This window comes from Panthera pardus, unplaced genomic scaffold, assembly GCF_024362965.1.
Source record: "Panthera pardus isolate Hobbes unplaced genomic scaffold, ASM2436296v1 HiC_scaffold_20, whole genome shotgun sequence".
Classification (NCBI taxonomy): Eukaryota; Metazoa; Chordata; class Mammalia; order Carnivora; family Felidae; genus Panthera; species Panthera pardus.
In genome coordinates this window covers 43,283,532-43,301,418 of record NW_026526766.1, presented here as the reverse complement: position 1 = coordinate 43,301,418, position 17,887 = coordinate 43,283,532, and the positions used below count along the sequence as shown (strand labels likewise).

General features: G+C 40.8%; 1 protein-coding gene across 7 annotated transcripts in view; it reads right to left on the bottom strand.

The window, feature by feature from the left end:
• ADAMTSL1 (ADAMTS like 1) overlaps window positions 1-17,887 on the bottom strand; it is an 873,125-nt gene that overhangs the window by 130,786 nt on the left and 724,452 nt on the right. For all 7 annotated transcript variants that reach the window (XM_019415409.2, XM_053907974.1, XM_053907973.1 and 4 more), the window contains one exon: window positions 10,881-11,091. In XM_019415409.2, coding sequence (XP_019270954.2) covers window positions 10,881-11,091 — 211 coding nt within the window. The remainder of the gene's footprint in view (window positions 1-10,880; window positions 11,092-17,887) is intronic.

Genomic DNA, 17,887 nt, shown 5'->3' with positions numbered 1-17,887 from the left:
ATCATGACCTGAGCCAAAATCAAGAGTCAGATGCTTAACCAACTGAGCCACCCAGGTGGCTCACCCCCCACCTCTAAATATATTTTCTTATGGCTGGATTCAACTACCTAACCACTGTACAAAAAGAGAAGGGTAATGGTAAAGGCAAAACCGTCCTGGGAGGTAGATCTTATCCCTACTTTACAGATAAAGAAGCTGAGGCTGGAGAGGTGAAGAGATTAGACTAAGGCCACACCTGGGCAAAAACTGGTTTACTTCCATTTTGTGCAACATTCACCCAGCTCCTCCTGAGCACATGCTCCCTGCTGGGAGTGTGGACACAGCGGGAGAGGAGCCCAAGATCAGCTTTTCTTTCTTGTGGCTGTAGGAGCTTCTCTCTGTTTGCAGTGGGAGGGTACTCTGCTGCTGCTTCCCACTGAGGGCCCCTGGCCTCCTAAGCACCAAGCCTGCCAGAGCCTGGTCTCATCCTTTCTGCCACTGGAGGGGCGGTGCTTTGCAATTCAATCCTCAGCCTCCACTCTGGGACTATCCCTGACAGGCAGGAGAAGGTTCATGCTCCAGGTCGGGGACACACATTTCCAAACGGCTTATCTACACTGTGGTGGGCATGGAAATGTATTTTCCCTAGAGATTTCTGAGCTGAAAGGCCACAGTTGAACACAGCTTCTAGGCTATGCCACAAAGTTGAACGTGTAGGTAGACCGTTGGAAGTGGTCTGCAGCCTGTTATTATTCATTACAGATCCAAACAGTTCCTTCCAACGGCTTGTCTAGCATGTTGTTTAACCTTAATTAAGGAAAAATCTATGGCTTCGGAGCTCATGATTCAAGCTGTGAGTGGGCCAGGACTTAGGCTTCTCTGGCTCATTTTGATGACTCCCCGGTCTTTTCATTTTGACAGAAGCAAACCTTAATTTTAGTTCTTGTTTGGTAGAAGTTCAATTTACTTCTTCAATGCATTTTGTACCCACACTGCCCAGCACAGTGCCTCCTGTAAATGTAAATTCTCAATAAATATTTGTGGAATTGAAGTTGGTGGTTGGGGGAAACTTAAATTAGTGGCCAAGAGTTCCATTTGCTTAAAACATGCCTTCTTGCTATTACAGACAACCAAGGTTTTAAATTTGGTTTTATAGCCTTTTTCACGACTTCTTAGGCCAGTCTTCTCTCATTTCTATTGAATTCTCACTTCTAGCCAACCAGTTATTCCATCATCAGATCAGTTATAACCATTATCATTCAGCCCTTCTTCGGACTCTTTTATAATTAGACAACTAGCGATGTGAATTTCTGATTTCTAAAATTTGCCAAACTTAGGTAGGGACTGTGTTCTCTATAATTCTTTCTATTCTATGAATTATTAAAGTTCTTCCATGAACTTAATGCAATTTTGTTCAACAGGTAACTGTCTGGAAAAAAAAAGTTTATGCTGATGAGTCAAAATTTAAATCTTAATCTCTGACCTCTCCCCTATGTCTTAAATGCGAACAGGCATTTTGACCTAAATGTGCCCAGAATGGAACTTTTGATCTTGCCCTTTGAACCCGGCCCCAAATCCACTCTCCTCTCAATCTTCCCTATTTACTGGATGGTGCTATATCTAAGACAGAAACATGGGAAATATCCTTGAGCATTTCCTTTTTCTTACCACCTCTTCCCTGACACTCAATCCATGAGCAAATACTGTCAGATTTCCCTCCAAAATAAACTTGACCTCCACCACAAATAATAAATGAGGATATCATAATCTCTCATTTAGACTACTACAAAGCTTCCTAAACATGTCTCTAGTTTTCTCAGTTAGGTCCTAGTAGCATATAGATGGCATACTCAGTTTTGAAGACAGCTTCTCTTGCCTTCTGATGGCCTGCTGAAAACACCATTGGTTGAACACAACTAGAAGCCAGAGGGTAGAGTCTATCTAGGTTAGCCTTCTGAGATACAGGTGGAAAGGCAGAGTGGACCTATAGGAGCAATGGAAGATATTCAACATATCTACAATCTATTCTCCACACAGTAGCAAGAATGATGTTTTCAAAGCATAAATCAGATCACAGAATTCCCATGCTTAAAAGCCTTCAATGACTTTCCTTTATGATTAGAATAAAATCCAAACTCCTCTATCCCTGACCTGCAAATTTCTACATGCTCTGGTCCCTGCCCTGAAGGAATCTTTGAGACTGTCTAACTCAAATTTTAAATTCATTCATTCATTTGGCAGAAATTTATTCAGTACCAGTCATAGACCAAACATGGTTCTAGGTTTTTGGTTGTAGCAGTGAACAAGAGAAACCAGACACACCTCTGCAATCTCATCTCATACAATTCTTCCCTTTCCCTGTATATTTTGGCCTCACTGGTTGTGTGTGTGTGTGTGTGTGTGTGTGTGTGTGTGTGTGTGGTCCTTGCACATCCCAAGCTTATTTCTCCCACAGGACCTTTGCACTTGCTCTTCTCTCTACCTGGCTCACTCTCATCATACATCTTAACATGGTTGAGTCTTTCTAATTATTCAGGTTTAATTCCATTCTCACCTACTTGCAGAAGCCATTATTTAAAAAAAAAATTTTTTTTAATGCTTATTTATTTTTGACAGAGAGGGAGAGGGAGAGAGGGAGAGAGGGAGAGAGGGAGAGAGGGAGAGATAGAGAGAGAGAGAGAGAGAGCGAGCACGAGTGGGGGAGGGCCGAGGAAGAAGGAGACACAGAATCTGAAGCAGGCTCCAGGCTCTGAGCTGTCAGCACACAGCCCGACGCGGGGCTCAAACTCATGAATTGCAAGATCATGACCTGAGATGAAGTCAGATGTTCAACTGACTGAGCCACCCAGGTGCCCCTTGGAGAAGCCATTCTTAACCTACTAGCTAGAAAAGCCAAAGCAGTCTCTATTCTGTCACCTCATTTTATGTATTCATTATTTTTTGTTTTTAAATACCTCTTTTAAATAGGTCTCATCCCTTTGGAAATTATCATCCATTATCCTATTAACTCTATGAAGAAAGGGATTTTGGTTCTCTTGTTGCTCATACTAGTGCTTGAGAATTGCATTCAAAAATTTCCCCAGCATGATAGTGTTATATCTTGAATAGGAGACCTTAGGATTGGATATCTCCAGTTTTCCTCTACACCCTATTTTTTTTTCTTTTAAAATTAATGATTTTTTTCCTAGTAAAGAAGTAATTAGGGTATGAGCTAAACAGCAGACTGACATTTTATAACTGATGCCGGAAGAATGTGACATCTAGGTATGGTCCATAAATATGTACACTGTAGTGAAAATGCAGTGTATTTATCTTTGAGAAAACTAATAGCTGATTCATAAAATCATTATTCTCTGAACCTCAAAATTACATTAAGCCACTTTTCTTCCAATCCTTTGATTATAATTCACAATCAAATTCCCCATGGGTCCTATTGAGTTTGTTAGCCATAAAGAACATGCTCTTGAAGTTTCTGTTACATGGTGACAGACATTTTAGTCACTTCACTAGTGACACTGGATTTGTGGGATTACAGATCTCTTCAATGCTTGATGGCTAAAATTTTCTTTTCTAACTATCTAAGAAGGCACAGCGGCTTCCGTTCAATGTGAGTAAGTGTTCCAAAAATAAACAAGTAGCTGCATAAGAACAGCTCTCTGATCCAAGCTGCTTAGTTAGAACTTCTTAGTGAATGTGGCAATAAGGAAAAACGCAGGCTAATTTTCTCTCTCTTTCAAATTGAGGAAATAGATGATGAAAATAATTGGTCCACCTATGGGTGGAGATGTAATAAAATTGTGCTATAGAGGGTGACCACTCATGAAACATAATCTAGCTGGGTCATCACTTTGCAGATAGGACTGATTTCAGGGACAGGCCCTTAGGTGACCCCCGCCGGCAATATGCAGAAGTCTGTGACAATGTGATGACAAAGCAGTTACAAGAAAATGTAAAGAAAATTAGCTTGTTTCAAGATTTGATCTGCCCAGAAAACTTTTAGGAAATTCTTAACACCTAGGAGGTCAGATTCAGACTCCCGAGAACGCCCTTGAGAGCCCTCACGCTCTGACCCATGCTGAGCTACCCAGCCACATTCCTTGGTGGCCTGCCATGGGGACAATTTGCTCTTCCCTGGGCACACAGATGCCTTCTCTGCTCAGGCCTTTGATCACCTTGTTCATTCTGTGAGCAATGCCCTTTGCCTCTTTGTCTATCCAGAAATTTCCAAGACACCTTTGAAGGACTAGTTCAAAGGCTCAAAGAATGAGTCACCTCCCACCCTGCCTTGACCTGGAAGGGTGCTACATGTCTTCTACAAGGGCTACTTGTTTATGTGTCTGCAATTCCCCCCACCCCCCCACAGGATTACACATCTTTTGAGGAAAGGGAATGCACTCATCTTTCTATTCCCCGGTGCCTAATGTAGCATCTGGCAAAGAGCACACACTTCATAAATGTTTGTTGAATTGACGATTGGATGAACAAAAGAGCCAAAAATCCAGATGTTTAAAAGACGTGACACAAACATCCAGATGATAGGCTGAACATCCACCTTTTATCGAGCTGTTTTATCATTAGCCAGGAGCTGTTTCTAAGTAAGTCAGCAGTGGGTTTTAGCCAGACGCAACGTGTCCTTTGCTGGGTGCTGTGACCCTCCAGGTGTGGCAGATAACCATCCAGCTAAGTTACTATTGTCAGGGATGTTTGCTCTTAAACACTTGCCTCATCTTTGCTCAGAAAGTTTCCTTGCTGTGTTTGCACGGCTGAAAGGGTGTCTTTAGAAACTTTTAAAAACTACAGATAAAATTTCAAATTAATAAAGTTTCCAAAGTCTGCGACAACTTTGGGAACGTGTTGAGATTACCTGATGAGGTAGATCTCTAGTATGGGTATTATTTTTAAATACGTGCCATAAACAGAATAAATAACAACAAATAGTATTTATGCTAATGATTATCCTTGCTGCCATACATGTTTCATGCTATAAGGTCATAGATTCAGTAGTTTTATAAGAAAGTAAAAAATATACAGTAAGGAGAGCATTTAAAAGTTAGGTTTCTATATAAAACTACAGTGGCCTAAGTGTCCTGTACTTTGAACGATTTTCCCGTGATCACATGTTAAGAAATTCTGCCTGTATTGACACCTTTGGTTTCATGTTGGTAGCCTTATTTACTGAGATCTGAGTTCATTTCCTTGGTCCCTCAAGTCATATCATTGAGCCCAACACAAAGTGACATTTATATTCTTTCTAAGGTCAGCTTTCTAGTTTTAATGTGTTCTACTTATAGTTTCTAACTCATTTCATTCATTTCTTCATTCACTCATTCATTCTTTCATCAAACACTGAGTACTTGCTGAGTCCCAGGCACTGTATTAGGTGCTGGGAATTTAAGATGACTAAAACCTGGTTGCTAAGCCTATCTCTGAGGAGACCTGAGAAGGTAGAGGATAGAGTTCATGGGGAGGTTGCAGTTGGGAAAGGAGACTGAGAAGCCGGCCGAGGGGCAAACAGTGAAGGGCCTTGGGCATATCTGGATACAATCTCAAGATCATCGGGTGTAACATAATCCAATTTGTAGAAAATTATTCAGGCAATGAAGGCTGATGGGTTCCAGAGAGTACTGCCCTGTGAGCCATTAATAGGTGCACCATGGAGAAAAGGTTCCAGGCCATGTAAGTCTAAATAACACTCCATACCATACGCTGTTTGGGGGCCCTCAGCACATATTAATATTTTAAAGGCTCAACAGAAGGCCTGTAGTAAAGAACAACTGTACCAAGTTGGGAAACAATGGATGAGAAATAAGACAATTACAGGGACACACCAAGTAAAAGGCTGTGATAGTTTGGTTAGTTGTGAGGACTAGAACCAAGGCAATGGGTTAGAGAACATGCTAGAAGGTAGTATGCCCTGTGAAGGAAGAAGAGGTCTGCTGGCAAACCCAGGTGACTGGGTTATCAAGCTTGGTGTTAGACCTTTGGAATTTGATGTAACTTTGTGATATGCAAGACTGAGAGGTTCAAAAGGCTGGTAGAGACAGTGCTTGGTATACAACAGAGGTCAAACTGAGCCACAGTGAATTAGGCCTCAGAGAAACGAAGAAAATGAAGCCTGGAGTCTTGCTCAAAATTATTAAATGAGAACAGAATTTATACCCCAACTATTTTGTGGATTAGAATCACCTTGTTGATCTAATACGAAATGATCTTTCTTAACCCTGGACACACAAGTGGTGTCCAGTGTATCTTCTGGGTTTAATATTCCTGTTACCGCGTGAAGCATGGGGCTACAAAACCACTGAAATCCAGAGCAATTATTACAAAAAGTGTTCTGCCAATAAACAAAAACAAAAGCACTGCATATGTGACATTTTGCTTCTAATCTCTGTTTTGCTTACATTTGTTGTTGATTCTAAAGGTAGGATCAAGTGTTCATTTCCCTATAAAACACACTGCCAAAACTGAGATAAACATCCTAATAGATATTTTTCCCCCTGAATATAATGTTTTAAATAAGCATGGTTTCTAAATTATGAGAATTTATATTTTAGTCACTGGAATGTAACAAAACTGATGACTCAATTGATTCTTCCTGCCAGTTTACAATCCTCGAATCCAGACCAAAGTCATTCTTTTACGTGTGTGTGTTTAAGTACAAAAAATGAAAAAAGTGAGGTCTCAAGCATTTGTAGTTGTCATTAAAATTCCTCTTTTTTCTTACTATTACTAGCCGTGACTCTGCTCGCATATACCTTTTTATATAGCTAAACTATAGGCATTTTGAATTGTAACCCTGATTAAAAAAACGGTTTATAGGGAAATGGCCGCATAATCATAGTTTTAAGCAAGGGAGAAAACAGGGGCCATGGTGACTGTTTTAGTCTCTGCACAGATGTGTGCAATATGTGTGTGTAGTTGGGTGGACACAATCCTGATCATAAAACATGCATAATACAGAGAAATATAAATTATGCTTCAGAGTGGACTCCCTAATTCATCTCAGTTAACCCTTCTAGCAACTATCTCTTTTCGTCTCATTTCTCTTTTCCATTTATTTTTTAGAATAAAAATGAATAAAGAAAGATTGGTGCACGTGAAGCTCACAGATAGTGGTGAGTGCAGTGGTAATTTAATTTTAATCTCAAGAATATTGTGCTAATAGAGACTAATGCATAGCCCAAAATATAGAAGACTGGCAGGCTGAACAATGACATCTATGTCCTAAAATCTGGAACCTGTGAAAATGTTATCTTACATGGTAAAAGCAACTTTAAAGATGTCATTAGCATTTTCAGATGGGGAGATAACTGGATTATCCCAGTGGGCTCAGTGTCATTACAATGGTCCTTATAAGAGGGAAGAAGGAGGATCAGAGTCAGAGAGAAAGGACAGAATCAGAGGTTGAAGTGAGGCACTTTGAAGATGGAAGAAGGGGCCATGGGCCAAGGAAGCAAGCAGCTTCTAGAAGCTGGAAGAGGCAAGGTAATAGATTCTCCCCTAGAGCCTCCAGAAGGAACGCAGGCCTGCCAACACCTTGATTTTAGCCAAGTAAAACTGATTTCAGACTTCTGACCTCCAGAGCTATAAGACAGTAAATTCACATTGTTTTAAGCTGCTAAATGTGTGGTAATTTGTTATAGCAGCAACAGGAAACACGCACAGATTAACTGCCCTGGATAAGACAACAAATAGTGAGCTTTATGTAAACTGCTGATTTTAGGGCTGGTGTTAGATTTCCTCACAATTTAATACTTTGGAGGAAATGGTAAAGAGGTCTTGGGAAAGCTGAACTGCATAGTGGAAAAGAGAAGGGGTTTTGAGGCATACAGGCCCCCTTTGCTATTTATTGGCCATGTGACCTGGGGCAAGGAACCCTCTCTGAGCCTTGTTTCCTCACAGGATTGTTCTGAATGGATTAAAAGAGAAAATATGAGAGCAGTAGAAAGAGTTCTGCTACATGAAGTTTGAATTCATGCTAACTTCATAGTGCTCTACGTCCCTCATCTGTGGAACAGGGAGGACAGTAGTAATGATCACATAGGGTAGTGAGGATTAAGGGAGTTAAATATGTAAAGTGCCTAGAACTTGAAACATAGTAATGCTGCTTTTATTAAAAAGAGAAGCAGGTCCTGAAATGGGGTAAGTGCTCAATAAATGGACTGGCAGACTTGCCATGGAATTTTTCAGCACCATGCTCTATGCTTTACATACCTGAGACTTAGTCTCTGTCTCATTGACCTTAGGGTCTACTCAAAAGTCATGGAAAAGTGCTCACACAGTAAGGTGGAATGTGACTGTTCAGTGAGCAGCACTGACCATGAACACCATGTGCAGGAAGATAGCAAGGGGTCCTGGTAGAAGAGGTGGGATTCCTGCCTGATATGACAAGCAGAGGGGAAGGGAACTGCGTGTGGGCAGGGACAAGCATGGGTCATTAGGAATGTACAAGCAGGGGTGGGAGAAACATGGTGGGAGATGGGCAGGAGCAGATGTGCAGGGGGATGTAGGCCTGACCATGCCATTTGGCTTTACTATATGGCAATGGAATGTCACTGTAAAAAATCCTAGCAGAAGACTGTCATGATCAAAGTGTCTCAGATTGAGAACAGTGGTTCTCAATCATGGTGCTATAACACAGCAGTGTTTCGTTATTTAGTTTCATTATTAGGACCTATAACCATAAAACAAACTTATCAATAAGATATAAGGTCAGCATTTTCAGGGCTTGTGGGGCAGTATTCTTGATCTAGTTATTCATTTTTTTCATTCAATAAGTATTTTTTCCAGAACTATGTACCTAACAGAGACACAAGTTAATAATATGGGGACTTAATACAGTAGTGGAGGTTGATGTGCATTGATTTCTGGTCTTGTCTTAGGGTTGGCATTAGTTTGTGTTACAGTTTGAGGTCATGGATTCATTCTAGTTAAAATCAGTATAAAATCAGTGTAAAATCAGGAGACCTGGGGTCTGCACCAGGCTTTATGATCTTGGGCAAGACCATATCTGGGCCACAGTTACATAATGTGTAAAACAAGAAGACTCCTATATAATTCCTGATTGCTCTTTCAGCCATAGTCGTCTCTAAAACGGGGTATAGTGGAAACGATCACATAAAACTGGGTTGATGGCCAACCCTAGATTTGCTACCTGCATGAGCCCAGTTTTCTCAAACCTAAAACGAAGATAATAAAACCTACTTTCCACTGATTGTTGTGAAGATTAACTTCAGTTAGGTAATAATATTTCTTAAGAACACTGGTACACAGGCATTCAAAATATATAACATCCTCTTGATTTCTAGAAACTGTCACATAGTAGCATGGTATTTATGAGTTTAGCCACACAGATATTTAAGCTCTAAAAGGAAGTAGTCAATATCTTTTTCCAGATGCTTTACATTTTAGAGTTTTGCTCACTGATTACTCTTTGATTCTTTGGGTGCTTTGTAAATCACAGTCCCAAGATGGGCAGAGAGAAGGAAGTGGCTTTGCCAACTGATGGTGGAAAAGCATGGGAACGCATGGCAGTCTAGAAAAGGCAGCCCCCCGACCCCCGCTGCCCCCGCCCACCTCAGCACTAAGGCAAGGGTATATAAGCTGCAATGCTCTCTCCTCACTTGGGTAACCATATAATTTATCATTTTAATTGGGACACTTTTGAGAGGGAAAACTATTTTAGCAAAACTGGGATGCATGTCCCCCCCTCACCTTTCAGGCTTACTTTTTGTGATCATTGTTGTCACTTTAAAGATATACCTGATACCCTCATGAATAAGAAATGCAAAATAAGATTCTATCCAAATAACCTAAAATTCCTCTGTTTTAAAGGCATGCAAAAAATTATTTAATTAAAATTTGATAAATATGTATTTTCAATAGAATATTATGGTATTTGTATTATTATAATGTATGCTTTAGGGTGGGGTTAGCAAACTTTTTCTGTAAAAGGACAGAGTAAATACTTTAGGTGTTGTGGGCTAAATGGCCTCTGTCACAACCATGCAGTTCTGCCCTTCCAGTGCAAACACAGTCATAGACAATACATAAAAAAAAAAAAAAAAAAAAAAAAAAAAAAGGGCATGGCTGTGTTCCAATAAAACTTTATTTATAATAACTGTCTATGAGATGGCCCTGGCTTTGGATGGCAGTTTGCAACCCCTATTGTTTTAAAAAACAATAGTTCTTAGAGCTTGGGAAAATTTTAAAAAGTCTGGAATTGGCTTGATTTCTAATCTTTTATTTTCGTAATTATTTTTTTTAAAGTTTATATATTTTGAGAGAGAGAGAGAGAGACAGCATGAGTGGGGGAGGGGCAGAGAGAGAGGGAGACAGAATCCCAAGCAGGCCTGGCACTGTCAGCACAGAGCCCAATGCTGGGCTGAAATTCACGAACCAGGAGACCATGACCTGAACCGAAATCAAGAGCCAGACACAACCAACTGAGCCACCCAGGTGCCCCAGTAAGTAACTATATTTAAAAGAAAAAAAAAATGAAAATTCATTGCCTAGGACCCTTACTTCCTAGAATTTTAAGCAGTAAAAAACTAGAAAAGGCACAAATTCAGAACAATTGTAGCTTTACGGAAAACCTATCACACTGTCCTTACTTAAAAATTTTTTTTCTTAGCTTGGTGAAAACTCTGTTGTGCATATACTCAGTTTAACAGATGGGTCTTGAATTGCTGTTGGAGGACACTGGTGCAAAACCATAGAAAGAGGACAGTATTTATGATGAAAATATCTGGATTTGAATAAGGTTGAGGGACTACTAAGAAGGGAGGGAGGAACAGACCTGGAACCTTCCTTTAATGGGACAAAACTCCTTGAAGAGAGGGTTCCCTGTCCTGAATCAGCTGTACACACCAACTCCAAAACTGAGTAGCCCCAGAACTCACTGGCTGCCACTGTTCAGGGTCCCAGGCTGGGGGGCAGTTGAAGCGGTTACAAGCTTGCACTGTGCTGGGCTTGGGCTGACGACATAGCTCATCGGCCAGGATTACAGTTTCATTCATCTCTCTGGAAAGTAGGTGGGAGCAGAAGACATCTCTGGTCTGTAGGCCAACCCCACAGGTGAGACTGCATGGACTCCACTTGCCAATTTCCCACCTGGGAAGAAATCAGAGGAGACAAGGACACCCTTAGTACCTGCGCAGAGAACATCATGACATCAAGTGTTGCTAACAGAGTAAAAATACATACCTGGGAATGTGGTAAGTTCCAGCATAAGATTGGCTAAGAATTCTATCCCAAGCCTAGAACCCATCCTCTCCTTGGTGCTCTAGAATTCTTTTACGATAAACAAAGTAGGTGATAAAATGGAACATCCATTTTTGCCCGTAAAATCACCAAGAATGGTTATAACTGGGTCTAATTTGAGAAAATATACAAATTTCATCAAAATAAGCAGGGGTATGATAGATATGACATAGGTTTGAGCACAGAAAGGCTTTGGGCACTATATCTTGAACAGGTCTAGAAGAAGCTTTTCTGCTAATTTGCCTAGTCCCCATTCTTAGCAAGACTGAAAAATTTGTGCTTTTTTTTTTTTTTTTTTTTGGCTTCAGACTAAAAGGTCGTTGGCTCCGACTTCCTTCAAGCTTCCATCACAGCATAGAAATGTCTCTGTCTAATGTATAAATATCATCACCACCTAGGACTGGAGAATGTAACAAAAATGAAGGTTGCTAAATAGATCAGTCTTCTTGAGGGGAACTAAGTGGAGAGAATGGCTCATTATCTGGAAGTAGAAGTCAAATACACACAGAGGAGTTGAGTGCATAATTGGCCATTCCAAATGGCCAAGTCTTTCGAAGTACATTTACAGTGAGCTGCAGGCCTATAAAAACAATCCCATTCCATTTCCCTGTTGATGCAGCCTCCAAAATGGGAATGATAAGGAAAAGCTAAGTTGCCTGGGCTTGGAGTGGGAAGTGTTCTTTAATGATCAGTGTTAGAAAGTTCTATTTACAATGTGAGGCACAAAAATTCTACAAACAGGAGTTAGCCAAGAAAAGCATGGCAAGTAGGTCCTTAAGTAGCTAGGCCCTCCTAGCTTTTGTAGCTAGCCCTGAAAATCAGCTTAAAAACCTTTGGCCTTAATGTTTTTCATTAGACTGCAAAACTGAGTGCACACTCTCTTAATCTCCTTCTGCTACTCTGATCTATAACTACCTTACCAGCTCCTATTTCCACTACCTCCTCTCATCTATCCTGTGTTTAAGTCATGTACGTAGCAAACAACTTCATTATTCTCAGCTCATGCCCTCTGGTTCTCTAGTTCTGTCCTTACTCAAGCTGTGACTCTGAATTTGGAATACTTTTTGTCCTTTCCGGGTCCATCCTTTAAGATGTCTTCCATTTCTCTGTATCCAAATTTGACCCACGTTTAAAGGATTGTGCCCCTACCTGCTCCAGACACTGATCATTTTCCTAATTATATTACAGTTATTCTGCCTTAATGTTAAGGGCCCTATTGGAGTATACACCTATTGAAGGCAAGCTCTGTGAGTCTGTTTTGTATCACTCACAGTGTTCATTTTGGCCCCTTCTAGATAGTTAATGTACATGGTTCACAATTTCCTGATAAATGAACAAATAGAAGGGACTTAACAGCATAGTGGGCACTTTATACCCATTATCTCATTTAATTATCTCCAAAACAACATGAGATAGGCTCTACTGACTTCTCCCACTTTATATTTGAGGAAATCTGAAAATTCAAGAGGTTGATTTGCCCCAAACCCATAATTAGTAAGTAGTGAATCCAGGATTCAAACTTGGGTGCGTCTGGCTCCAAAGTCTTAGTCCATTCTATTGTACCACGCTGTTTCCAGGGAATACTTTGAAAACTGTTCTATAAACATTCACAAAGTTTTAAATGAATGGAAGAGAGGCTGGATTGAATATGTATTTCTTTTAGATCCTTGTGTGAATTTCTATAAACTTATTTTTAGATTTCTAGTTTGGCTTAATTCCTAGCTTTAAATGTTGTGTTTTAAAATATATCCACACATTCTTTGCTGCCTCTCCCTTCTAAAGATGAAGCCTTGAGTTTGGGTTGAACTTACTGGCTCACTTGCAAGGAATAAGATTAACCAGAAGTGATGCTATGTGACCTCCAAGGCTAACTCATGAAAAGGATATATTTTCCATTTGGCTCTCTCTCTCTTTGCTCACTCTGGGGTAAGTCAGCTGTCACGTCATGAGGACAGTCAGACAGTCCTCAGGAAAGTCCACATGCAAAGGAACTGAAGCTGCTCACCAAGAGTTGGCACCAACTTGCCAATCACATGAGTGAGCTACCTTGCCAGCATATCCGGTGGACTGGGTCTAGCCTCCAGACGATTGCAACTTCATAAGAGACCTTGAACTGCCTTTCCAAGCCTCTCCCAGATTCCTCACTCATTAAATGGTGAGAGATAATAAACACTTATTTTTGTTGTGAGCTACCAGGATTTAGGGAAATGTATTAGGCAACAATAGACAACTAATACAAGTACATACTCTCTCCTCTGAACATGTGTATGTTCATCAAAAGACATATATAAGAATATTCAAAGAGGCACTATTCATAATAGCTCTAATGCGGAATAATTCAAATGTCCACCAATAGCTGAGTGGATAAAAAATGATGATATATTTATACAATAACACAGAACAGTGAGAATAAACTTCAAAAAGAAGCAATGTGGATGAATCTCACAAACATAAAATTGAGTAAAAAAAGGCACAAAAGCAAAGTTCATACTATGCTCTCATTTATATGAAGTTCAAAACATAAAACGAATCTATGATGTTAAAATCAGGATGTAGTTCCCCTTGGTGGGCGGTAACTAGAAGAGGAGACTTGGGGGGAGGGATTCTGGGATGTTATCTTGATCTGGGTGCTATGTCTGGATCCACTTCGAGAAAAATCACAAAGGCACGCGTGTAGGATTTGTGCACTTTTCTCTATGTTTGTTAAGGTTCAAAAAAGGATGTCTTCCAGGGCACCTGGGTGGCTCTGTTGGTTAAGCATCTGACTTCGGCTCAGGTCACGATCTCACAGTTTGTGGGTTCAAGTCCCGATTGGGCTCTCTGCTGTCAGAGCACAGCGTGCTTTAGATCCTATGCCTCTTTCTCTCTCTCTCAAAAATAAATAAACATCAAAAAAAGGGTGTTCCCCCTACTTTTCAGTAAAGTTCTAATATGTTGTGGCTATAAAACAAAATCCAACAAGTGTGTTCAATGCTGATGACCACAATGTGTGTGTTTCACAAAGGAGCTGCCTACACAGTGAATGTTGTCCAAGGTTAAAACCTGTCCTAGTATGGACTCTGCCCTTCTAGTGCCCCCACTTATGCCTTCACCTCTGGAAGAAATTGGGTCACTGGGACCTTGAAGCAGAGGCCTTTTGGCAGCCATGAGGCCACTTCAACACTGTTCATCAAATCACAAAACAGACATATCTGCCTACCCATGATAAAAGTATATTACATTTTCAAGGGAGGAGGTCAGCAGAAACTATTTGTGTATTAAGCACTTTGCTGATTCTCGGTTGAAAGTATTTGGACCAACTTAGGCCAAAGGGGAGGGGAAAGGAAAACAGAGATTCTCCCCCTATTTGTCTGTGTAGGGACTACAATTGTGAGCCTTGGGTCTGGCCAGCTGCTTGCCTTCCAGCCTTCTGTGCCTTTGGCTGTTTCTGAGGGGGTGCTGCAGCCTTGGGAAGTCACCCTCGGGGTGGGATTGGCTGTGTCTTGCAGGCTGTGAGGCACTTACAGGCCTTCCTGAGATTCTGGAGCCTGGCTTCCCCACAAGCCCAGCGATGCAAGGAGGCAGCCGCTCAGAGGATAGGGCATTATGCTTTTTCCCCTCACATTGCCTGGTTGACATTTACTCATCTCTGTCTTTGCTGACAATGTTACTCACTCAGGGATGGATCCCTCAACTGGGTAAAATTCGCCTACTATATAGTCTCATTGCTACCTCCCCCTCTGGAAATTATCAACACTCACAAAAATTTATGGTGGTAAGAACACAATACAATATCCTCTTAACAAAATTTTAAGTGTACAATACAGTATTGTTGACTATAGACACAATGTTGTACAGCAGATCTCTAGAACTTACTCCTCTTAACTTTATGCCTATTGGTGAGTAACTCCTCCTTTCTCCCCTCATCCAGCCTCTGGGAGCCACCATCCATTCTTTGATTCTATGAATTGACTGTTTGCATATCACATGCAAGTGGAATCATGCAGTATTGTACTCATGTAACTGGCTTATTTCACTTAGCATTACGTTCTTGACGTTCATCCATATTGTCACACATTGAAGACTTTCCTTCTTTTTAAAGGCTGAATAGTATTTTTTTGTATGTATAAACAACATTTTCTTTATCCACTCATCTGCTGAAGAACATTTAGATTATTTCCACGTGTTGCCTATTGTGAATAGTGCTGCAGTGAACATAGGGGTGCTAATATCTCATTGAGATCCTGACTTCAGTTCTTTTAGATAAATACCCAGAAATGGGGTTGCTGGATTATGCGGTAGTTCTATTTTTAATTTTTTTCAGGAACCACTATACTGTCATCCATAGTGGCTATACCATTTTGCATTCCTACTCAACAATACACAAGGGTTCCAATTTCTCCACATCCTTGTCAACACTGTGGTCCTTTGTTTTATTGATGATAGCCATCCAGACAGGTATGAGGTGATATCTCATTGTGGTTTCGATTTGCATTTTCTGATGATTAGAGATGTTGAGCATTTTTCATACACTGTTGGCCATTGATATGTCTTTTTTTGGAGAGAGGTCTTTCAAGTCTTTAGCCCATTTTAAATTGGGTTATTAGCTTGCTTTGTTTTTGTTTTGTTTTGTTTTGTTTTGCTATTGAGTTGTAGGAGTTTCTCCTATATTATGGAGATTAGCTCTTTATCATATATATGGTTTGTAATTTTTTTCTCATCATTCTGTTGAATGTTTTCTTTGCTGTGCTCAATGCACCTATAATCTGACTACCCTGCTCCACTGTTACCTTGATGAGAGCATGGGGCAATGTCTGTTTTGGTTTAGCACTTTAGATTGAATTGTGTGTTGGAGTCCTAACCCCCAGTAACTCAGAACATGACGTTATTTAGAAGTAGGGTGAGTACAGATATAATCACTTAAGATAAAATCATACTAGAGTAGGGTGGGCTCTTATTCCAGTATGAATGGTGTCCTCATAAGAAAGGAGAGAGACATTCAAGGAGAATGTCATGTAATGATAGAGACAGAAACTGCAGCGATGCTTCTACAAGCCAAGGGATGTCAAAGATACCCAGCAGACACCAGAAGCTAGAAGAGGCAAGGAAGGATTCACCTCCCAGGTTTTGGAAGGAGCATGGTCGAGTTAACACCTTCATCCCTGCCTCCAGAACTGTGAGAGAATACATTTCTATTGTTTTATGTCACCCTGTTTGTGGTACTGTGTTATGGCAGCCCCAGGACACGAGTATGTCACTGTAATCACTGTATCTAGCGTGATGCCTAGAACATAGATGTTCAATAAATGGGAAGTGACACAAACTGAGTGGAGTCCCAGTGAACTGTGTGTGCTTGGTTTAGTCACTCGGCTGGTTAACCATTTCATCTCTGTCCACTGAACAACTGTCAGCAGCCATTGCAAAGTCCCCAAAGCCTTGAACACAAAATTTTCTTCAGTGTGGTGCAAAGTGTTTGGTGACAGCACTGGATCGGAACTGACATAATGCCTTTATAGGTTGCATCCCACTTAGTGTAAATATTTATATACTTTACTGCAGCAGTGTTAGCCTGTTGGATTATGGCATTTCCCCCCAGAATTTACTAGGGGTAATAATACATAATTTATGTTATAGTAACCCTAACATATTTCTAAAGTACAAAAAAAATCTGAATTCTAAAACACATCTGCCCCGCTGGTTTTGGCTAAAGGATCCTGACTCTATAAGGATACACATGATCACTATGGTTTCCTTCAGCTTCTAGGCTTCAGGTGTTTAGCTTCATGGTTAGGCGCTTCGCCAAAATGTTATTGAGAACTCTGGTTCCTCTAGCATTCTCTTTCCATATTGCTTTTTTTTCTCTCTCTGGCCTTCTTCTCCATATTCCTGCGCTTTTTGTCAAAACCTGCTTGAAGAGGAGGCTTGGGAGCTGACAGATCACAGCTGATGCTCTGTAGCTTCAGGCTGGACCCTGTCCAGCTCCTGAGTAACTGACTCCTGACCAAGAGTAGCCAGGAGACAGAAAGCTACCTTCCACCCCTCAGGGCTGGGATTAGTCTTTTTGCCCTCTGCCCCACATCAGATATACTTGGGTTGGCCTGTGTTTATAATTGGATTTTAAAGTTTAGCCTTGGTTTCCCAATTCCCACTTTGTTTCCCTCATGTGCTGGAGTTCTGCCCAACATCTGGCCTACTGCATTCTGATCCTGTCACCCTGCCTGGATCTGGCTAGCCTCTTGCCTTGGCCTAGGCAGAGACCCTTAGCCATGGCCATAAGCCATGATGTGACAGCAATCTGTCTGACTTCACACATTATGGCCAATAACAATAGTAATTCTAACATTTACGCAGAACTTGCAATGAGTCAGGTACTGTGGCTAGTTGTTTTCAATGCACTCTCTCCTATAATCTTCTCCACAGCCCTGTGAGGTAAGTAGTATTATTTTATGCATTTTAGCACCAAGGAGCTGAGGTCTAGAGAACTTAAATGATTAATTAGTCATGGCTTAGAATGTCTAATGCCAGATCAATTCCACATGCATCACATCCAAGTTTACCATGACTTAGACACATGAGTTCTGAGAATGGGGCTGCTCCTATCACAGAGGCCAGCACTATGGATTTATAAGCTTCAACTTTGTATCATCCCAGTCTCTTTCACGGAGGT